We start from the raw sequence: 23,572 nt of genomic DNA on the forward strand, positions 1-23,572 counted from the left end.
CAGGTTTCTGCATCCTGTTGCGCGTGACATGAAAACAACAACAAGACTGTAAAGAAGCTACCGGCCGTGTCGCCAGCAACCTGCCACCATGTTGTTGTTGTTGTTGTGTTGTTGTTGTTGTGTTGCTGGCTAAATGCAGAGCAGCTTTGGAGGTGTTTCAATGCAAGGAGATGATCTGTTGTTTGTGTCTCTTATCAGCGATCAGCAGCTTTTCTCTCGAGGCTCGAGGAGAATCAGAGAGACAGTCGCCTCTAAAGACCAGCATGCATTGCGGCAGCATCTCGGAGCTTTGTGGCATCAATATAGTCTATTGCAGGTGTCACACTGTGTCCTGTTTTACCAACGTTTTACATTATGGAGATGTCCAAAGGCCTTGTGGGAAATGTAGGCAGGCTTAGACATCTGGAAACAGGATCTACACTCACACAAATGTCACTTTATCGCAGAATAACGGAACAAATAGACGATATTTGGGAAGATTTGACGAGTCAATAGACAGAAAATGAACTACGGTCGATGAAGAGAGATCATCGATCTTTATTTTTAAACCAGCCGTCCGAGCAAATCTCTGGTTAGAGCGTCTCATGAGAGACGATCTGCTTCTGTTTCTCATGTAAACTGAGTGTCTTTGGGTTTTGTGCACTTTAAGACGTCAGCTGGAAAAACATGTTGGACATTTTTCTCGACCAAAACGATGAAGAAGAAAATACTCAAATGAACCGACGATGAGAAGAATCAGGAGTTGCAGCGTTGCTATCTCGACCGAGACTGTTTCCTTAAGTGTGTGTGGGTGTTTATGTTTAAATGTTACAGTCGAGATGCAACGTGTTCCCTGCCTTTATGACATCAGGAGCATATGAAAGTATTTATGGTCGTATTGAGAGCGGCCCACATACTGTATGTGAAGAAAGCTCAAGGTCGCGTCTAGCTGTGTGGTATCGTCTCGCTCTGATGGCGTCTTCAACTGACTCAGGATCAGATGGAGAAAATGTGGTGGATTTAAATCGAGCGTCTGTACGCGAGGCCGCCACCAGAGGGCAGTGTGGCACTGCAGGACCGGCTCAACGTCCTCCATCCTCTGCTGCCTCCTCTTGATCAGCCGGTCACACGAGTCTCTCCCTGATAATACGCACCGGCCATTTGTTCCGTAAAGATCAAAGTTTATTACACCCGGGGATCCGTGCAGATTTTTTACGAGTCCCTTTTGCTCGAAAGATCAAGTCTGAGTGACTCCTCTTCTTCTTCTTCTTCTTCTCTTGTCTTGTCGTCTCGGCCCCGCGGTGCAGCGAGCTCGTGCTAAATCCCCATTAGCTCCCCGCCGTCTCACAACTTTTGCTAATCTCCTCGTCTGCAAAAGCCCCGAAAATCCCACCAATTCTTCTGATTCCAGTTTCATTCTGAGAATAGCAAAGCGTAATGTGTGGGATGAAGAAAGAAAACCCCAACCACATAATTGACGATCCCTTGAATATGCAATGAATGTGTATTTACTGCTACAACCCAAACGTAACCGCCCTGTTGTGTTGTAGGTTTTAAATGCATTAAAGAACCACATGAAATGTGTTTATCGCATCAAAGCCTTTTGACTTTGTCAGGAACCTCTATGACCTCTAACCTTTTATTTATTTATATGATTCTCTTGAGGTTCATTTTACCTTTTTTTTTATTGAAATGGAGGCGTATCCTGTCAAAGAAAAGGCCCTCACCAAAAATATTACAACACACAACAATGTGTTCATGGATAAGGACGCCGAACAAGGTAACCAAGAGATGAATAACAACCGTAAAAGTCGGGTTAAAAGCCGCTGCTACCTACGGTGGGTGTCCCCGCAGTAGCAAGCTAGCGCTGCTGCTAGCTCCCTGCTAGCTGCTGTTTTTATTGTATTTTACAGCTGATTTAAGACATGAGTCAAAACCAAGCCGTGAACACAAGAGATGCTAACAGAAAGCTAACACTAGAGATGCTAACAGAAAGCTAACACTAGAGATGCTAACAGAAAGCTAACACTAGAGATGCTAACAGAAAGCTAACACAAGAGAAAGGTTTGATTGATTACAGGTCAAAATTTTGGACTTTTGTCCGTTTAAGGAATTGGAAATCCTCAGAGGATCTTTTGCCTTTTTGTGTATCTCATCACAGGATGAATGTGTGTGTTGTTGTACTAAAACTCATTTGTTTGTACACTCGTTGAGCTCGCATCAGAACACAAACAACCCAGCCAAACGCTCTGAGAGCGGCGGCACTAAACGGATGTGTGAAGCGGCGTGGGGGCTCAGCGCCGCGGCGTTTGGATTGAGGGTGGACTTCTTAATTACCGCGGCTTTGTTGGCCAACAGCAGGAGCGAACGCCGGCGCGACGCCGCCGAGTATCGATCGGCGCTCTCATTACGCGGCGGGGCCCATTGTGATGCACGGTTATCACTCCGGCTCCCTCGCACGGGTCCATGGAAATGATCATTGATTTTCCTCTCCGCTTCTTTTTTTTCTTCTTCTCTGCAGTCTTGGTGAAATGGCAGCGGCATGCCTATCTCAATCATCTCTGCACTTTGAATGCGTGCACTCCAAGGAGAGCATCTCTCCCGCTCATTAGCGCCATTGATCCTTTCCTTGAGCCCGCGTGTGTGTGTGTGTGTGTGTGTGTGTGTGTGTGTGTGTGTGTGTGAGAGTCTTGAGGTCGAGCTGAACCCTCTCCTGCTGCCCAGCGGAGCCTTTTTTTTAGCTTTTTGAAGCCGCTCTTTTCATGCCGGTACCCGACACATAAAAGCTGCTGACTCGGTGCAATGTGATCAGGGGGGGGGGGGAGGGGGGGATATACAAATACACCTCGTGCCTCTCCCTGTGTTTGTGTGTGAGCGTGTTCAGATTGTACACAATGGATTCACATCTGAGCGCTTCACCCCGCTGACATGAATAATGCAGCACAGACTCACTTTTAACACAACCGTGTGGGTGAAGTATTATTTCTTAAATGTGTTGCAGATCGCTAAATCTGCTGTAGTGGCGTATGTGTTTGTACCCGTGGTGTGTATGTGTGTACTTAATCACCAGGTGCTGCCAACCCCCCCTTGTCTGAACTCTAACACACCGAGGAAGTCCTCCGGGAGCTTTCCTCCAGTATGTTATTCTGGGAAAGGCATGCAAACACAACCAAGTGCACATTCCCAGTCCGCCGCCGCGCTGCTGTCAGCTCGGCCCGCCGCCGCCGCCGCTCTGTCCTTTTGATCCAGCGGGTGATTGACACCGCGGGGAGGGTAATTGCGTGAGTCACCGAGACCTCCGTGGCCCTTTTGAGTGAGCGGTTGGCTCTGCAAAACGCTCGGGTCACGACAGCCCATCTGGCGGCGGATCACACGAGCAGTCAACGCGGCCCTGAGAGACCGACGGGCGCCACGACAAGCCAAAAAACGCCGCCGCCGATGCCGCCGGTCGGTTAGATAGACGCTTTGAGCGCGAGCTCGAAGGCCCCGGAGGCCTCATCAAACGTGCTGCGAGCCGAAGTATCTGTTGCCGCCGCAGCACGTCACAGTTTCACACTTTTATGGACACACGATGCAAAGAGAGCAGCTGGACGACGAGACGACGCCCGCTGTCACTCTTAAAGCGACCGCGCATTCATTCGTGGCGACGTTTACGCGTTTATTTCTACGTCTTCTGCAGCTCATATGAGGAGATGAATACCAGACCCTGTTGTCCCTGATCGCTAACGAGTCCACAACGTCTTGCCTTTACTTATTTTCTGCATAAATAGGATCAAAAGTCAAAAGTCTGAGTGAGATTTCCCCCCAAAAGATGACTCCTCGATCGTTCCCCGAGTGCTTTAGATTGTATTGTTCGCTCCCTCCCCATCACGCCACAGAGAAATACTGCACATGTTTAGAAAGATTATGATCCAAAGCATCCAAATCTGCAATAATAAATGGCAATAAACACAAGCATTGACATGTTAGGAAGCACATTCAGTCCAAAATTGTTTTTTTTAATGTCTCAGCTGTCCCTTGGTCGCAACATGACAAATGTAAACCTGGAAATACACAAAAAAAAAGCACAAAAAAAGAGTCATTTTGCAATCTGGGACCTTACACTGGTCTTGGCGCTTGGCATGATGGGAGGTTTGGTGTACGTTTGGTCTCCGCTGGATGAAAGCGATCATGATCTTCAGGAGCTTAATGGTTTCTTAATGCTGAGGCTGAAATGAAGCGGTTTTGCTTTATGAAGCCTTTTGTAGTCTGGCTCTGGAGGCCGCAGAGCTCCATTAAACCTGTTCCTGCGCTGCCGTTCGCTTCATGTCGCTCTGCCGCCTGACAGAGACACAGTGGGACTTTGCAACCCATCGTGTAAGAAAAGTGCACCTCACTTCCTCCAGATAAAACACTCCATCCTCATTAGAGGAAAGGAAGAAAGAACAGACTCGAGCTGCGAAATCTGGTGACAAAAAACCCAACAAGGGCCACTTTCTTGCTCCTCCAGTCAACACTGTTTATCCTCATATATGAATGTCCTTCAGCTGTCCAGAGAGATGGAGACAAATAGACCCGTTCATGTGTGTTGTCACACTGAGGGACGTCTGTGTGTCACCATTTGATTCACAAGCTTCCTGGATTGTGTCATAATACATCAGGTTGTGTCATGTGATGTTACTTTGTGTCGTTACTTTGCATCGTTACATTGTATCGTTACATTGTGTCGTTACATTGTATCGTTACATTGTATCGTTACTTTGCATCGTTACATTGCGTTGTTACATTGTGTTGTTACGTTGTGTTGTTACTTTGTTATGTTAGGCGGGTGACAAACAAAAAGGCCTCTTTTCGCTCCTCCAGTCAACGCGGTTTATCCTCATATTTCCCATAAACCCACGCAGCAGCGCTCTGGGCAGACGCACCGCGTTGAATGCCCTCGGTCAGCTTTCCAGAGGGATGTACACAAATAGACATACCTGTTCATGAGTGTTGTGTGTCCGTGTTCTCTGTGCTGCGGGCATTTTTCAACCGGCTTGTCTTAGAAAATGTAGAAAAAGATGTAAAGAGAACAATGTCCACGGGTTTTACAGCTTTGTGTGAACTCACCTGTACAGAAAATGCCAAAATGATTGATCCTGATGAGCAATCTCACCGTCATTCAGTCTGAAATAAGCATTGTTCCTGGGAAAAGTGAAGAAGAAACACATTTTCTAATATCAGAAAGACTGAAATGGCCTCACGCCAGTGACTGCAGATTTACATTCACAGTGTATGAATACAAAGACGACTCGAGGGATGTGACTTGTCGGGGTGACGGGCGTTTACACAGTCCTCCAGGATGTGTCAACATGTCAGTCCGCAAGCCCTGAACGCATCGTTCCTGGATACTGATCTGATTTGGAGGCAGCCGAAGACAAATGCGTCCTGGAAACGGAGCGTTTCTCACCGAGCAAACAGATCTTCCCTTCCACAAATATTTTAATCTCTCATAGTGCAGCTTGCCGTCGCCCCTTAGCTTCAAGGTGCCAGCAAGGTTTATGTATTTGTCTAATAGTACACGACACATCTCTATACATTGTGCGAGATATGCCTCCTTCAGTGCTGCGCCTGACGTATGAATATGAAATGACAATAGCAACAACAATACAATATCTACAAGAGGGAAAATATGCACAACACAGATAAGGTGGCATGCGCACAATGAAATATGAAGGTCGTATGTGCACAATGGAATATAGTATAGAAAGAAATATTCAATATGGTGCAAATACCAGGATGCAGGGGAATAGCTCCCATGTGCTTGGCACCTGAAATGTAGGCCTTGTTATTACACACCTCTTTACATAACTCGGGGCGCAGGGCGCCACCACAGCTCCTCGTCTCGTCTCTTGAACCCGGGCGTCTGCTTCTCGCCAGCTTAATTAGACTCTCTCCAAAGTCTCGGAGCGCCGAGCGTCTCCGTGTGTTTGAAGCCTCTTCAGGCGAGACGGTCCGTGTCCTGCGGTGGTTTCTTTGGAGACGAGCGTTAACGTCATCCGAGTCGAGGCGGTGAGGTCGACGCCCGACCGGATCGTCCCCGTGAGCCGGTCCGCGGCAAGCCGGGAGAATGAAAGGAGAGCGAGCGTGGCGTAATCTAGAACATGTTCTTTATTAAAAGTATGACTTTGGAGGGGAGACCAAGGAGTTTCCAAAGCGTTTCCCCGTCCAGGCTATCAAAGGCTTCTTCAAACACAGAAACACCAAAGGGCTCGCTGCTGCACTCACTGTTCCAGCGTGATGGAGAGAGAGGAAGCCGTCGTATGTGAGCTTTCCTCCCTGAATCCAGCTCGTCTCTTCCCTGGCTGCTGCTTCAGGGTTTCCTCTTTTAGGAATTCAGACTTCCTAATTTAATCTCACTAAGGCCTCGAAATCTGAAGGGGAAAAGCATAAAACTGTATGATTCACATTTTATACTCATTAAACCTTCTGAGTGACGGCTGAGTCTCCCCTTTTATTCAGAATGTTCCTGTATTATGTCAAAATACATTTGCTACAGGTTGTGTTGCTACGTTGTGTTGCTACGTTGTGTCGCTACGTTGTAGCGTTACGTTGTAGCGTTACGTTGTAGCGTTACGTTGTAGCGTTACGTTGTAGCGTTACGTTGTAGCGTTACGTTGTGTCTTCATGTTGTGTCCTCACGTTGTGTCTTCACGTTGTAGCTTCAAGTTGTAGCTTCAAGTTGTAGCGTCACGTTGTAGCGTCACGCTGTAGCGTCACGCTGTAGCGTCACGTTGTAGCGTCACGTTGTAGCGTCACGTTGTAGCGTCACGTTGTAGCGTCACGTTGTAGCGTCACGTCGTGTTGTCACGTTGTAGCGTCACGTCGTGTTGTCACGTCGTAGCGTCACGTCTTAGCGTCACGTCTTAGCGTCACGTCTTAGCGTCACGTCGTAGCGTCACGTCGTAGCGTCACGTCGTAGCTTCACGTCGTAGCTTCACGTCGTAGCGTCACTTCGTAGCGTTCCACTGTTGCGCTACAAGGCGTATATGAAACTTGTTTATGAGATGTGTTGTCGGTGGACTTTCACATTTCCCGTTGGCTTGAGGAAACGTACAACACCAAAAGTTCTTTCCTGGCAACTGAGTTGCTACTGGACGTAAAAGTTCCGTTTACCTCCCACGTTGCTGCGCTCTGTTGGCTCTTAATTTATCGCCAAGACCCGGAGCGTTCCCTTCTATGGAGGATATTAAACGAAACACTCACAGAGTCAATGTCACGTTCAAGGTCAGTGGACCAATTCCAAAACCCCTCCTCCGGCTAGCATCCGGAGCTCGAGATGATTTCCGCCCTCAGGGGTCAATCATCTGTCTCGTAGATATGAACTTTGAATAATTGTAACAGAACACTGAATTATCTGGTATTTGTGGGTGGATTTCCCCTTTGACCTCCATGGTTTGGCAGTGAAATCACAGCTCTTCTTCTTCTCCTCCCAGCGGGCCACAGCGAGTGAAGTGAGATGCGTGGGCTGGCTGTGCGTACTGTACGTCCGCTTCGTTGATCATTGACTTTTTCCTCTTAAATAAACAGTCTTTATTGTTTTCTGGACTCTTTTGCAAGAAGGTTTATTTTTTTTACCAGTCGGCTGCCTGAAAAACAAATAACTCCCCATCGGCCGTGGCATTTCCAGATGAATCCGTGTCATTTGATCGCGTTATTAGCCAATTTATTATCATTGATTGAAGGGAATTTGTCCGTTGCATCACGTGTGCGAGCGTTTACTTTTCACTCGCCGTGTTGTTTTGTTTGGAGGATTTATTTCCAGTGAAGTTATTTCCGCGGTTTTGATTCAAAGTCCCCGTTTCCTGAGAAAACCCCGAGCGTCTTCTCAAAGAACCACAAAGGCTTCTTTACAAAAGGCCTTTCCAGACGGACCCGTTCTGCTTGCAACCATTTTGGGTGATTCCATAATTCCTCCTCTTCTTCATTATAGTCCTAAGTGTGTTCCAGGGAATATCTAGCTCTTTGAAATCCTTTTTATATCCCCCTCCTAAGCCGAGCCTTTCAGCCGTAAGCCCTTGAAGACCTTACGTTAGCTCCTGGTCGCTCATGCGTGTCTCTGCACATACATTGCGCAACAAAGGCAACCCACGGGTCAAATCCCTTTTAATTAGAATCACTTCGCTCGATTTCAGGTGAAAAGCATATTAGCCTTGTACACGCTTTGAATGAGATCGCTTAAAGCCGTCGCACAATCAAGGAGTTGTAGTTCCCGTCTGTGTTTTGTCTTGAGTTGCTCTCTCGGCTTTAACAATGAAGATGTGTCCTCGTTGGCGTCGTTATGTGTGTAATATTAAATGAAAAACATGTGCAGGGGTTGTGAAGTGTTTTTCTAACACGAGCATTGTGTTGAAACCGGTTTTGTGTCACTATTTGTGTTTGCCTTGACACTTTAATATCGCCTATTACCGCCTATAAGAAGGAGATTTAAACACTTCTACGTGCGCCGCACGCAATCGTGTGAACTAAAGCCGCCATTTAGCCCCGTTTGGCCCGACGGCTTGGCACTGCGCTGGCTCGGCCCCGACTCCTCCATATTGTTTTCGCGAGCGTCTGTCCTTGTGCGACTTCACTTCCAATCTGCAGCCTTTATTGGATCGTACGGCGCGGCCCATTTTCATATAAAGCGGCGGAGCCGATTTTTATTGACTTATTGCGAGATAAAAAAGCCGCTGTACAACAGCTTCGTCTGTCCCTGGCAGTTAGAAAGAGATGATTTGTCGCGTTAACTCCTACGATGCTCTACATTGCCCCTAAAAAAACACACAAGACGCCGTTCCCCTCGACAATGAGCACTTTGCCGCCTGAACATAAACAACAGTTTTATTGTGTTTTCTAGTCCAGCTTCTAAATCAATGCTTTGTAAATCATCCTTGGGAAGGCGGGCAAACACAAATCCCCGGCGCGTGGCCAACACACGTGTGGACGCGCTGGCACATTAATACAAATGGATAAAAAGAGCGACGGGCACCCGGCAGCCAATAATAATGAGAGGAATCGTGGGAGAAATGAAAAAAAAAGGATCAGCAAAGCAATCCGCCATCTTTTCAACTCAATTCAGAAGTTAAGCCGTCATTAAAGTTTGAACAAAGAAGCGCCGCACTTTCTGAAACCTCACTCCTGCTGAAGCCCACCTCGCTGCCTGTTTGTATTAGTTTCACTTAATGGGTTCGGCGCCTCCAGAGACGGGCCGATCTAAAACCAGCAGCGAGCTGTAGACAACGGAAGGGAAAGTGGGACAGGTGTGCAGGTGCGGCGTCGAAAAAAACAAAACAACCTAGTCGACTCAGCCCCCCCGTCCTTCAGGCTAACCTGGTTTAATGCACGGGCCTGCAGAGCATACAAGTGTGCGTTCTGTTGCGTGTTCTGGCGCCTCAGGGATTCATCTGTGAGCAGCATTAGCTCGTCTTTTCATGATGAAGCGAGTGCGCGTCCTAATGAGCGCACGGCGGCGCCAGAACTCTGGAGTTGAAAGTTATCGGCGACTCCTGAAGTCCTTTCAATTATTATCTTTGAGCTGGTCGATTTTTCCACCCGGCATCAGTCATTTCCTGTATTTATGATCTGCCTCTTTATGCGGCGCAGTTCCCAGAGTTAGTCTGTGAGGCAAACTAAGTGGAGCGTGCGGCGTTTACAACATTAGATGTGTATTATATGTCAGAGCAAGACTGTCATGTTCAATCAAATGAATGCAATGAATCTTCCTCAGGTTTATCTGCTTCGGCTCTCAGACGCTGCTGCAGTAAAATCAGAGGTTTTCTAAAGGGACCCTGGTGCTGTTAAAGCCACTACCAAAAGAAAATTGAATCAAAGGGACGGGTCCATGTAGGAGGACTATTTCTTGGCTCTGCAGTAATTTCCTGGAGTCCGTAGACGACGAAGGTTGAAAGATGAAAGGCCTTGAATGTTCTTGTCATCCATCACTCGGATATTGACCCAACACAAACGGCTTCTGCGGCTTGAACTGCTCTGCAGCCCCGCGAGTCAGTTTGGTCCTTTTTAGACGGGAAATGTCACCAGAGGTGTGTCGCTTTAGCACCGCCGCGATGAGATCCAGTTTGATGTCATTTTCTCCGTTTAAAGCACTTCCTCGTCCCACGTCTGCTTCCACGGTCACAAATCTGCTGTATACACGGCTATGTTTTTTTTTTTTTGACATAATGTAGTTTTACACTGTCGTTCACTCGACGTTTTCCATTTTTTTCCGGCGTGTACACACACAGACGGTGTGTGAAATTGTGTCACTAATTTGCATGCTGACAACGATTTCCAGCGAGATTACACCCGGCTGATTGATGGCCGCGCTGCTGCCCCAGAAACCACCTTGGGCGATGTAATATGACTGTCCCGTTATCAGACACCGAAGCATATTCCTGTAGTTAATCTTTCCCAAATGGGCGTTCGCAGGAGATATCCAGCGTCGACGGGGGCCCCGACTGGTAATGAAAGACGGCCTTTCCTCCTCTTCCCCCCCCAAGTGGAACGACTGGATGCAGCTCGTTTCAAAGCACTGACAATTACAAAAGAGGATGACAGGATTCACTGATGTAGTGCAGGAACTTCCATGTTAGATCTCAGCACTGTTGGCTAAACGACAGCAAATTAGTGCTGTTTTGTAATAGGTAAATTCATTTAATTGATAAATGATAATGTCGCGAGAGGCGCTGTGCAAAAAGACGGCGTGTGTGATCGCTGCAGGCGGACGGAGATGTTGATCGGCGATAACATGGATTACACTCCACATACGAGCCGCCGCGAAGGTATTTTGATGCATCAGAAAATGTTACGAGACCGTTGTTCATCATGACAATGCCCGCATGCAGGCGCTTCTAGGATTTAAAGAAAGGGGAGACTTGTTTGCATGCCACTGAATTTTTTTTCCTGGCCGTGGATATCCTGTTTCAGACAGTTCAATCAGAAAAAGTGTGATTTTTCTCTGTACTTTTACTTGCATTCAGTATACGATAACACAAGAGACAGAAGTTCAAGGTAACAGGGACATTCGACAACACAAATATGAACTTTTCTCAAATAAGAGAAAAGTCATTGTCCTGCTTGTAAAGGAAAGACGGCTAAACTCGCTTTCATATTGGTGTCACTCCCAAAATCCTCACACAATGGACGGAGAACGGACTTGACAGTGTGAACTTTCAGGTTGTTTACTTACAGACTGAATCCAATGCACAGGAGATTTCAGACTATTTAAAGTACAACTGATCAACCATGCACCTAAAGGTGCATCCTATTCACATGCCGCCCCAAAAATAGGCCTAACGACGCCCATGTTCACATGCAACAAAAGAAGGATAAGTGGCCCTGAACGCAACCCCGTCCGACACCTTTTGGATCAACTGGAACCTGGAAAACTGGAGCGTGAATCCCTCGTCCCACTTTTCAAAATCTAGCAGTAACTTAATAATTAACGTCCATGGCTCCATGTTTGTCGTGGCGCCACATGGCCACGGTTTCACTCACACACTTAAAAAATAAAAATACAAAGTCAGTCTCACCAGTTCAGGAAATCGCTGCTGCAAGACGTTCCAGTCGCAGACACGTGCGGAGCGCCGCCACCCACACGGCGCCATCCGTCAACCTTAATGGGTGTTAGCATAACTGAGAAGCCAGCTCCAATACTTTTACAGTCTGTTGACAGTAGGCCGGGGACACGTATGTAAATGTTGATGAAGACTTTAACGGGTCTGCAGGGAGAGGAGTTTCTCTCCGGACTGTTTGTGGAGGAACGAATGCGACCGCGCTTTGTTCCTGGCGCTCCACGGGCTGCAGGTCGTCGGCGTGTCCGGCTAACTCGCCGATCTTTCTTCCAGTCTTGTGACCGGCTGCTCCTTTCCGGGGCCGGGGGAAGCATTTTTTTTTATTATTAACTTACTGCAGAAGTTCGCAGGGTCACGGGTCACCTGAAAACGTCCTGGGAGAGTTCCCGGCTAACGGTGTAGCAGCGATCTGTCTCCTTTCATTATTAAGTTTACTCTCCGGCGAACCCGTCGGCCCAGCGTTAGTCTTCATCCCCGGCAGCCAAACAGGGTTACGCTACAAGAGAAATAACAGTCTGGTCGTGCATTTTCTTCCCTTATCGCGCTCTAATAGAGTGCTGCCGGGATGAAGTCTTTTTGTAGGCCAACCTGGCATTTAGCTTCCTCCTGCTTCCCTCAACGAAAAGCCAGTGGGAGTTTGGATTATTGCAGAAAATAAGCTCTGTGGTAAACAAACGTTTATGATACTTACACAGCGAGATAATCCTAACGCATGAACAGCACCTTTATGGGTTTTGATGAGGGTTCATGACAACCAAGACACTTCTGTCTTTAATTTGTTTACTTTCTGTTTTATATCATTGAACAAAGCTTTCTCTTTATCGCCAAAATCATATAAAAATTAAAAAACATTAACTTTGTGTCCCCGTTTAGGGACTCATGCATATATGACCATGACTTTACAGGGGTTTAATTGTAAAATGTGTCATTTGCAGACATAAAAAAAACAAACATCCAGCGACACTCCTGGAGGTAAAGTTAGCGTCAGAAGATTTCAGTCCACAAAATTAACGGCCGCTGGCTAGAAATGAGAAAGCTGTTATACCGTTGACCTCTGTCTGAAATTAAGGACTTCTTTTTTTTATTTGGTTCATAAATCTGCCGCCGTTCTCGTCGTAAACTGCAAGCGCCGCGCGAGGACGGGCAAGCGGGTCTGAGGCAACTCTGAATTGATCGTATTCATGTGTCAAACCACTGCTTCGGCAAGTCGAAGGAGTTTTCCAGGTGAAGTCCCGCTCGACCTCCTGATGCGATAGTCATTGTTGTATTCCAGTATATGAACTGATTTTGAAGTCAACGCCTACTTAAAGTCTAACGAACGTTTTTGTCATAACTCATGCATGCATGCATTGATTTTTTGCGTTGGCTTCACTCTGGTGTTCACATCCTTTCGGAGCCGCTCATGTGTGCGTTGTGAAGCCTGCAGCCAGCTGCTGAGCCGTGGGAGCACATCATCCGTCCCCGAGCGGGTTAAAGCCATGACTCTGATCCATGTTCCTGACAAACGCCGGCTGTTTCAAGGCAACCGGACCATAAATATTCAGATGTGCTCTCTGGCTCCGTTACGGGGCGGAGGAGGGGAAGCCAAAGCTCTCCGTAGATTGGGAAATAATTACGGCAACTTCTTCGGCCTCTTACTGCCGGCTTCACTGAGGAGTTTACGATTTACTTATTTTGCAAGATTCGGTCACGTTGAAGACAGTACAGAGTGACAGGATAGGTAGATTTCAGCTGATATAATGTACCTGATAAGAAATACATTTAAAAAAAACAGGGATTGGATCAGAGAGACACGCCTACCCTCAATAAAACACGCCCACATTAGATAAGACACGCCTACCTTCAATAAGACACGCCTCCTTTAAATAAGACACATCTACCTTCAATAAGACACACCCACCTTCAATAAGACACGCCTACCTTCAATAAGACACACCTCCTTTAAATAAGACACATCTACCTTCAATAAGACACGCCCACCTTCAATAAGACACGCCCACCTTCAGCTACACAAGCTACAGAAGGACACGCAACTCAGACGAAAGCAACACAATGAAAATGAAGTAACCACAATAACGTGGGTGAAAATCACCTGACGTTGGTGTTCTCGGGTTAAAGTTCAGCGTGAAGCCAGAAGCTGTGTTTCTGTGTCGTTGTGCTACATCGTAGCGTAGCATCAAACACTCACGCACTCTTCATTACCAAGCGCCACGTCAGTTTAGGTTCATGATCTTTTTTTCTCCAGCTCTGCGTGAGGCAGCGACGCCGCTAACAGACCCCCCGCATGCAGCCTGCAGGATTAATGTGCGCTTCACGTGCCCGCGCGCTGTTTTTCTTCCTGCTCCTGAATTCATTAGCGACGGTAACGATCGGTCGCCTGACTGTCCGGGCCAGAGGAAGGTCAGCAGAAACCTCTTATCCAGATTATGGAGCTCCCCACCGGCGGGGATGAGCACCCGGCACGGCGGTGTCTCTTTTTTTTTGGGGGGGGGAGAAATTCAGAGAAAGATGTTTGAGATGCAAATCAGCTGATGGTGTACTGAAATAGTTGCTTCCTGCTGCTCAGTAATGGCTACATTTCCAGCTCTGATTTGCATTTGCATTTAGCCCTCTTGACCTGTAGCTCAGCGCTTGAGCCACATTCAAACTGAAAAGATGTTTTTGGACCAGTCTGCAGTGCAGCTGACTTCACTGCACCTTCACTTCATATTTTCTTTCAGCTACAGACCGGTTGTATCAGGAAGAGATGTATAGAACGTCTCAGTTTTACTTCAGATTGATGGCGACGTTGCTCAGAGTGTAATTCCTCTTTTTGACACAGCTCCGACGTCTCTCTCGGGGCGTCATTAAAACCGCAAAATCGGTGACAGCGGCCGAGAGGATATCACGGGATCAAGTAATTAAGTTGATGATGAAAATATCGATTCGTCCTGCGAAGGTCTCGGTTGAGTTTCTTGAGCCGGATGGCTGCCGCCGCCAGAACCGGGCCCGTCCTCTGGACTCACTCCGCTGGGGATCCGGGCCAATTAATCCGGGATTTGGGAAAGTTTTAATCACTTTTGTGCTAAAGGCTTCCCCCGCTCGCCAGAGACACACACACACACACACACACACACACACAGAGTTTTACTGTCGACACGACGCACAATGACACAACGTGACGTCACGAAGACGAGGCTGCGCTTCTGCCACCCGACACAAGATGTGTTCTTATTCACGTAATGCAGACTATTGATTATGTATAATAATAGTTTATATTTTTGATTGCTCATTAGCAGCTCTCAACATAAACGGCGAGCTTGTGGCTAACGGTGCTACAGCAGTGATGGCGCTAACGGGGCTATGGCGCTAACGGAGCTATGGCGCTAATGGGGCTATGGTGCTTATAGTGCTACAGAGCTTACGGTGCTACGACGCTAACGGTGCCACAGCGCTAACAGTCCCACAGCGCTAACGGTGCTACAGCGCTAACGGGGCGTTGTTATCAGTCGTAAACGTCGAAATTAGGGCAACGCGGAGCAGCAATCTTGAGGCGTTGTTGTGTGTTTTTCGCCCTGAAAGCAGAGACGCACAAGATAAAACACACACGAGGAGCCTGACTTCATTCTCCGCTCAGGTGGATGTTACTCTTTTAACAGCACACAGTTGTTGGTCGCTACATAAATGTTCTGAATGTTAAACACAGCAAAGTGAGAGATCCTGGAGTTGTGTGTGCACATTAGCATTCTGCTTTCACGCAGACTTTAAACACCTGCACTGACTTTCTGTCTTCTCTGCTTACCGGTGTCCTGACGTGTCTTTTCTCAAAAGGAAAAAAAACTCTTTGAAACAGAGGCAACGTGCTGTTATCGCTCAATATTCATATGGAAGCTCGGCAATTGATGTGTCATTCAGGATTTTTTAAACACAAATATGTATTGCCAGATAATGTCACTTTATTAATGTTGCAAACACTGAAAAAAAAGAGGATTTTTAATGACTATTTCATGAAATAGATAATACTTAAGCAATAAGGTACAAGACAATGTATCGTCAATAATGTACAGTTAAAGGTGCAAACCTTGAACTGTACATTATTGTGCATACAGCACTGCCTCGAGTACCTGATTGCTTTCATAATCGGTTACCTGCGACATTATACGTAGTAAGTAAATAGTTGGCTGCCTTTCAGCACAAAATATTGTGTATCGCATTTCAGTAGCTTAGAGAAAATAATCCCGTATGAGTGTCATTCACCACAAAACATCAACGCCAAACATGTTTGGTAACTGTCAAGCTTGACCCTAACCCTCGCCATGCACCTCGATCGTGATGTATTTGTACTTTCTCCACTACACAAAGGAAAACTAAAGGAGGGGGGAGGGGTAAAGATATTTACACAATGCTCATTTTTGTATTGATTTATTTATGTGCGCCTTACTTGCAGTTTCTTAAGTGGTTGCGTGTTTTCATTTTTCTATTTCCATGCTCCCTCTATCCAGTGAGGCTGCGTCCTCCATGTTGGAGTCGGGCAGCAGCTTGTCCCCCTCCCAACACACACACACAGACACACACAGACACACACACCCCAGCAGAGCTCCATGCAGCGCTGTCAGCTGCCTGTTTTTTGTTGTCGTGTGGAGCTCTACGCAGTATTCCATCCGTCCTCTGCATCCGGACATCTCTTTCCTCCCCAGCGCCTCAACAGCCGCCAGCAGCTTCCTGCGTTGTCGTTCCAGACGTCCTCGGCATCGCCACACCTGGATCCGACCGGCAGAAGTGGAAGTAGACAACACGGCAGAATTCAATAGCGGTGCTCGTGTGCAGGCCAGCTCGTGGGGGTCGAGTTGAGTTCATGTGTCGACCTGAACCGTGAGGAACCGTGGCATCGTGTCACTTACAGGAGTTGTGCACGGCCGGTTCATCATGTCTTATGAAGGTTTATCTGTCAAGCGTTCCACGGAAAACAACTCGTTACGAAGGAAAAATCATTGAAAAGAAATAAATGTGGGCCGGGTTAATGAAGCGGCGCAGCCGGCTCTACCTATCCGGCGTTCTCCCTCCGTCAGCAGTCCAGCTGCAGCCGGGGAGCCGGCGCCCCCATTAGGCTGCTTTGACAGCCTTATTCGCAGTAATTAATACCAGGCACTTTTAAATGAGATTTATGCGAGACGTGCTGTTTGCGCTTCCCACTCGGGGGGGAAGCTTCCTCTGAGGATCGCCGCCGCGAGTTTAGGACGCTCAGCTGCATCAGCGGCGTGCGGGTTTCATGCAGTACAGTAAACACCGAGCGTCTGAAGAGATGCTCTCAGACCGATATTGATTATGAGAGAGAGAGCGAAAGTGAGAGAGACTGAAGCAGCTTTCATCTTGAAAGCTGGTGATACAGAGGGCGCCGTCTCATGGGTGTTCTGTTTTAGTCAACATAGTAAGTAGTCAAAGGAATATTGAAGGTAAAACATGTTGCACGTCCACACCAGGCGTGAACATCTCCAGCTATTAGTTTTATTTTAATGGGATTTGTTATTGACAGCCATCATGGGAATCAATAAGCTTTTACTCTGGTTCCTATTGATCCATGGCGGCATTTTAGATGCATAAGAAGTGGATGTTCCGCCCACTTTTCAAAATGCAAGTTCAGGAAAAAAAGGACAGATATGAAGTCTCAAGTGTGTTTCTTTTAAAAGCAATAATGGAAATTTATTCTACTCTTTTGGCCGATCTTTTTTTGAATGTTCAATTTTTTTAATTATGACAAAAAAATGTTTTCAAGTATGACAAAAAAGAAAAATCATGACGAAAAAAAGTTGAGAAAAAAAGAAGTCATAAGTCGAATTTATGATTTTTTTAAAAACTTTTTTTTCATAATTATGTTTTTTTTTCTTATAGTGCCTTTTTTTTGGTCATACTTTTTTTTCGACTTTTTTTCTTCATAATTTTTTTAAATCAAAATTATGAAAAGCTGAAATAGATTTCATAAATTGCATTTTTTTTTGTCATAATTTTTTGTTTTTTTGAGCGGAAATGGCCTTCCATACAAATGAGATGAAATCTGTCATAAATAATAATAAAGAAGATTAAAGGAACAAGATATTTTGCGTTGTATCTTTTTCTAGATCGCAGCCCTCCGGCCGCTTCGGGGGTCTCGACCCTCATGTTGGGAACCGCCGAACAGAAACACGATGAAAACTGGAAAATTTGATAGTTTTTGCAGATTATTCATCGACAGGAAGCTGTTTCTCCTGCTGTTCAAACGCAGATGTTTCATCCTCCAGGAAAAGTTCTAAAGGACCTAAAAAAACAAACAAAAGATCTTTCCAGACTGGTGATGAAAACGTGATCTTCCATCGCTCATAAAGAAGATCCAACTGATGGAAAGGGGATCGGCCGACAGCTGAGCTGTCAGTTGCCCATCATCATCATCATCATCATCAGCATCATCATCATCATCATCATCCTGCATGATGTCAATGCTCGGGATGTGATTCTCACGTGATATCAGCACAACAAAGCAAGAAACCACCCAAACTTCTCTTTTTCATCCCTCCCTCCATCTCGATTGTACTGTGTGTGTATGCAAGGGAGGAGGAGGAGGAGGAGGAGGAGGAGGAGGAGGAGGAGGAGGAGAAGAGGAGAAAGGAGGGGGGTCCGCGTTGGTTCCCCTTTTCTCTCTTTTTCTTTTTGAATCAATCCGCTCGCTTGCAAAGCCCACCCACTTACGAGCTGGCTCTCCACCTCGAGGGGCTTTGCGCTGCTGGTTGGGCGCCGCGTGTCGTGGGTCTGAGAGCTGACAGAGACTCAGAGGCAGAGACAGAGAGACTCAGAGACAAAGACTCAGAGACTCAGAGACACTCAGAGGCAAAGACACTCGGAGGCTCTCCATCCACACAAAAAGTCTGCAGGTTTTCCATCCGGAGCGGATCGCCGCCGCGCAGAGAGGAACCATGAAGGAGAAGAGTCTCATCGAGACCGCGAAGATGCAGGGCAACGTCATGGTGAGGCGCTGCTGCGCGCGCGCGCGCGCGTGTGTGTGTGTGTGTGTGGAGATGCAATGATTGGGTTCCGGACTGACATGTTTTTGGGAAGTGCTCCGTTGAACACACACACACACACACACACGTACACACGCACACATACGCGGCGCGCGCGCTATGGCGCACGAGCGTAGCGTTGAGGATGAAGAGGATGAAGAGGATGTGCACGTTTACGTCCTGCTTCTTGTGTTTTAACCCGCTGAGGTGTTTTCTGACAGTTCACGCCCTTTTTTCTCTCATATTTTTTTTCAATTATTATTTTACTTCGTGTCCTTCCTCTGCCTGCAAAGGAGAGCCGAGCTGGAATATGAATCTGAGTTATTGAAGCAGTTGTAAAGTTGTTTTTGTTGTTGTGGGTCGGGTGGGTTTTGATTGTGAGGTTCAGAGGTAAAGCTTTTTATTTTTTTTGCACGTTAATATTTCGCTGCACCTGAATGTGAGGAGCAGGACTCACATCACACTGCTGGGAGCCGCGGGGCCTCATGGAGATGTGATGGAGCGAATACCAAACGCCTCCTGGGAGTTTGCACACATTGACTCTTTTAACCTTTTGGAAACTGCAAAAATCCTCCCGCTCCCATTTTGATACCAAGCATGCCCCATTCAGACGATCTGTTGGCATTAAATACGTCATATTTTCCCTATTTTTGAACATAACAACACAGTTTTTTGACTGAAACTCCTTCCTAACAGACAAGACTTTGTTTTATTGTGATTTGTGTTGCAGGTTCTGATTCTTTAGGTCCTAATCTTTCCATAAAGGTGTCTTATTGACGCTCCAGGAGGCTTTTTAGGGGAATCTGGCTCATATCATGCTGGATGTTCATAGTTACCATCAAAATATCTTTTAAAAGTGATTTTTTTTTTGCATAAATACATTTTACATTAAACACAAGTATTGGAATTAATTTGGGGTTCCTACGACGACTCAAACAGGGAAAAGAGGTCTGGAGACAACGTTGATCCACAGTTTTTAACGGGTTAAAAAGCTCTTTGACTCTTTGCTTTTGATTTCACAGCTTTCTTTTCATTTCACGCTTTCATGCTGATGGTTTTGGTTCCATGACATCATGACGTGACTCTCTGGTTTTTCTGACCGGTCCAACTTTCTATCCGCGGGCAGTTCAGTTCATGCTCGTTTCAGTTTTAGTATTTTGGTCTCCTCTCCTTCCACGGCTGCTTTATTTATAGCTGAATAAGCTCTGCGAACACTCCAGGCCCGTGTTGGAAGATGTGGGCCACAGCTGTGTGGAGTCAGGCTTTTTTTTTCTTTCTAAATGCTTCCTCCAAGACAGCCTTTTTTTTTTTGTGGCTCCCTGCGGCCTTATTTTGTACGGAGAGTGTTTATCTCTTTTATCCCAGCATAATGAAAAGTAAACAAGGGTGTTTATCCCGAGGATGTTGGTCGATTTCCAAATCAGGAAATCACGTGCCGAGTGAGATCCAAATAAATAAATATATATCGTGAATGCAGGCGTCCAGTTTACGTTTGACATATTTTTGGACTGTGGGGAGAAACTGGAGCCTGAAGTAATCGCTGTAAACGTGTCTGAACAGCGACGGGCAGGAAGCAGGTTGATGCTCGTCAAAGTTACAGATATCCTTTTGTTTTTAATCCTCACGGTTTAACAGCGCCTCCGTTTAGACCTCAACAAAAAAATACAACATTATCAGATCTTTTCCCCGCCGGCTGGAAGGTAACGAGCCGACGAGCAGCCAACACTGCTCATTATTTTGCCTTTGACATTTTGGAGAATGCAAAGAATGCACGGCGGCTTCCTTTCAGATGCAACGATGGACGCTCGTCTCATCTCATGTGTTTGAACTCGAATGGAGAGAAGATGACATTAGCTTAGCATAAAGACGCTTTTACACTGTTTCCAGTCTTTAGGCTAAAACAAGTAACGTCTATGCTTCATGTGTTGAAGCTGCATTCTCTCTCCTGACCACCAGGGGGCGACTCCTCTGGTTGTATAGAAGTCTATGCTTCATGTGTTAAAGCTGCATTCTCTCTCCTGACCACCAGGGGACGACTCCTCTGGTTGTATAGAAGTCTATGCTTCATGTGTTACAGCTGCATTCTCTCTCCTGACCACCAGGGGGCGACTCCTCTGGTTGTATAGAAGTCTATGCTTCATGTGTTAAAGCTGCATTCTCTCTCCTGACCACCAGGGGGCGACTCCTCTGGTTGTATAGAAGTCTATGCTTCATGTGTTAAAGCTGCATTCTCTCTCCTGACCACCAGGGGGCGACTCCTCTGGTTGTATAGAAGTCTATATAAATGACTCCACTTCTTTCTTGATTTATTCCTTTAAAATTCTGGCAGTTTTTTTGATACATTGCAGCTATTTAAAGTTGTGGATTACATCTATAGATATGAAATACATAATTAATTGCCAATATTTTCATGAATGATACCTTTTGATTGTGTCCTTGGCTTCATGCATGATTTGAATATCCTCTGAAGAGTTCACAAAGAGGTCACAGTTTTCTTTTTGGCTTAATATCTCGTCCTTACAGTACTTCTTTCCAAGCGATTGAGTTTCTTAACACACCTTGTGTTCATCCAGTAGATCTACACGAGTTAAACTAAATTCATTTTAGAAACGGTATCGCTCTGAAGAATGCAAACACTTTAAACTTCCCTGTTTTATTAGACCTCGTCTGAAAATGAAAGTAGGGTCGTGAGAACCAGCTTCCCTCATTTAGACCCACACCTCTGGTCCATGACGGCCTCCTCCGTGAGATCTACACCGCTTTGATCCAGAACAGAACCTCATTGTTCCCCTCAGGCCTGTAAGGTTGTCTGTTCTACACAATTGGATATTGATTGCCGTATTGATTGTCCTCATATTAATTGTTTGACGTATTGACGCAATCAACCGTGGAAGTCTTCAGTGGCGACGCCGAGAAAAGTACACGGCGGCTAACGCGGGGCGACGGGTTTATTGCACCGGATGATCGCTTGGACGCCATCTATCCGCCGCGTCTCTCCGTGGGGAGTCTTCTCAATGACGGCTGGAGGAATCCGCACGGGCGGATTTACGACCGCCCGACACGACGATCGGACGCCACGGCGCCCCGTTGAGGGGGTTTCAGTGAAGTACAACAACACCCGAGGTGTTGGTGTCTTACGCAGGAAGCTGCTGCCAGTCTGCATTCAGGTGCCTGAGGGGGGATGACGGCGAAAGATGTTACACACAACTCTCTCTCTCTCTCTCTCTCTCTCTCTCTCTCTCTCTCTCTCTCTCTCTCTCTCTCTCTCTCTCTCTCTCTCTCTCTCTCTCTCTCCTTCTCTCTCTCTCTCTCTCTCTCCATCTCTCTCTCTCTCTCTCTCCATCTCTCTCTCTCCTCTCGTCATCGACGCTTGATGCCTGCAGCAGAAAACGAGCTTCTGGCAGCAGCGAGAGGTCGTCCCGTTAAAAGAAGGAGCTCAGACGTTCCAGCTTCCCCCAAATCCGGTCGGTGGCGAGCGGCCCCACCTCTCTGCAAGACTCTGCTCAACAACTAATGATTTGTTTCTCTGGCCTGAAAACAAAGAAAAAAGAAAAATATATTTATATTACGGAGTGAGAGATTTTTAAAGGAGAGGCTTTTTTCTTAAAAAGCTCTCCAGGACAGGTCTTGTTGTCATGGTTATTACATCCGGCAGCGTTGTGAGTCCTCCGTTGGCGTAAACACTGGTGCTCCTCCATCCTCTCATTAACTACAAAGTGTGTGTCTCCACTTTAGAAGTATTGTTGTCGCCGCTGTTGGGATTTTTTTTTTTTTGGCTTGAATGTTGTTGTTTTTTTTATCAGGAAACTTTTGAACTTCTAAAAGCAAAGACTTGCATTTCTGCGCGAGGAGGTATTTATTTGGTTATTGACTAATATATCACCCTGGGCTGATTTATTCCAACTCCAGCTCTCCGTATGATTACTGCTCTATTATTATGAGGCGTTAAAGAACGACCTGGCCATGTTCAGTTCTCGTCTGCAACTGCTCGATTTGGTCTTCGTCGACTAAGATTTCTTTTGTGCTTTTGATGCTTTTTATATAAATATTTTATGCCCATTGAGTTATTTCCTAGACGCGTATGAGCACATCTCTTGTAAACTAAACATTTATAGTTGATTTTGTGTGTTTCTTTGTGGAGTAATTCAGTAAATTGCAAGACAAAAACAACTTTAGACCTTTTTGGAACTGGAACTCTTTACTTTTATTGGAAAAGAGTTTTCAACACATGAGCTGTTTTTTATTCTTCTTTTGGTTTGGACAATAATTTGATGGAACCAAAAAAAAAACACATTTGTGTCACACAAAATTATAAACACAAGATAGATAGGAAGTAAAATAATCAAGTAATATAAAGAAAGAAGAAATAGCAATATTAAATATACAGATATATTATTATATATTATATTGCACCAGATGATGAACGTGTTTGCGGTCGATTGTGAGCGCAGCTTGTTATGCAGCCTGACAGCAGCGGGAAGGAAGGACTTCTGCACTACGCATTTTGATGCTAGTAACACTTTTAATTAAACATATGGTTGCATAAATTGTGTTACCCTGCTTTGGATGTAAATGTGTATCACGATATGTCAGATTAGTATCTCACTAAAGAGGCGATCACAGAGCTGGTGGATAAGTCCACAGCAAAGTGTGTACAAACTGTCACCTTTTTGTTGAACATCAGCCTGTTGTACTCCCTCCTCCCGTCCTACAGCACACAGGAAGCAGATGTGTACCTGTGTGCCTACTGGAGAACGCTTCTGTTTGGTCCCTCAAACAGCTGTTTGGTGTATTACCACCGCTCGCGTGCCTTCGGGCGTATGAGAGCATTTTAATGGAGGGCCGCGGCCGCGTGACTCACTGTGCGCTACGCCGTTAATGCCTTTTCGATAGCGACTTCGTGGCCGCGGGCCAACTCGTAGGTGTCGTGTCGATAGCTCTCACTTCGCCTGTTTTCGTGCCCGGCCCCTTTCCAACCACACGGAAGAAGAAGTGAAATCGCAGCGGCGTTCG

The 23,572-nt window shown here is 46.2% G+C and overlaps 1 protein-coding gene across 2 annotated transcripts in view; it reads left to right on the forward strand.

Annotated features, from left to right (window-relative positions):
• LOC137788574 (A-type potassium channel modulatory protein DPP6-like) overlaps window positions 1–23,572 on the forward strand; it is a 170,496-nt gene that overhangs the window by 2,377 nt on the left and 144,547 nt on the right. Inside the window, exon 1 of one of the 2 annotated variants that reach the window (XM_068581441.1) lies at window positions 18,369–18,523. The exons of the other annotated variant lie outside the window; for it this stretch is intronic. Within the exon in view, the coding sequence (XP_068437542.1) occupies window positions 18,473–18,523 (51 nt within the window). The 5' untranslated portion in view covers window positions 18,369–18,472. Of the gene's footprint in view, window positions 1–18,368; window positions 18,524–23,572 lie in introns of those variants that run through there. 2 annotated transcript variants of the gene reach the window in all.

This window comes from Clinocottus analis, unplaced genomic scaffold (assembly GCF_023055335.1).
Source record: "Clinocottus analis isolate CAN_PGR_092001 unplaced genomic scaffold, fCliAna1.0.p SCAF_18, whole genome shotgun sequence".
NCBI classification, from domain to species: Eukaryota; Metazoa; Chordata; class Actinopteri; order Perciformes; family Cottidae; genus Clinocottus; species Clinocottus analis.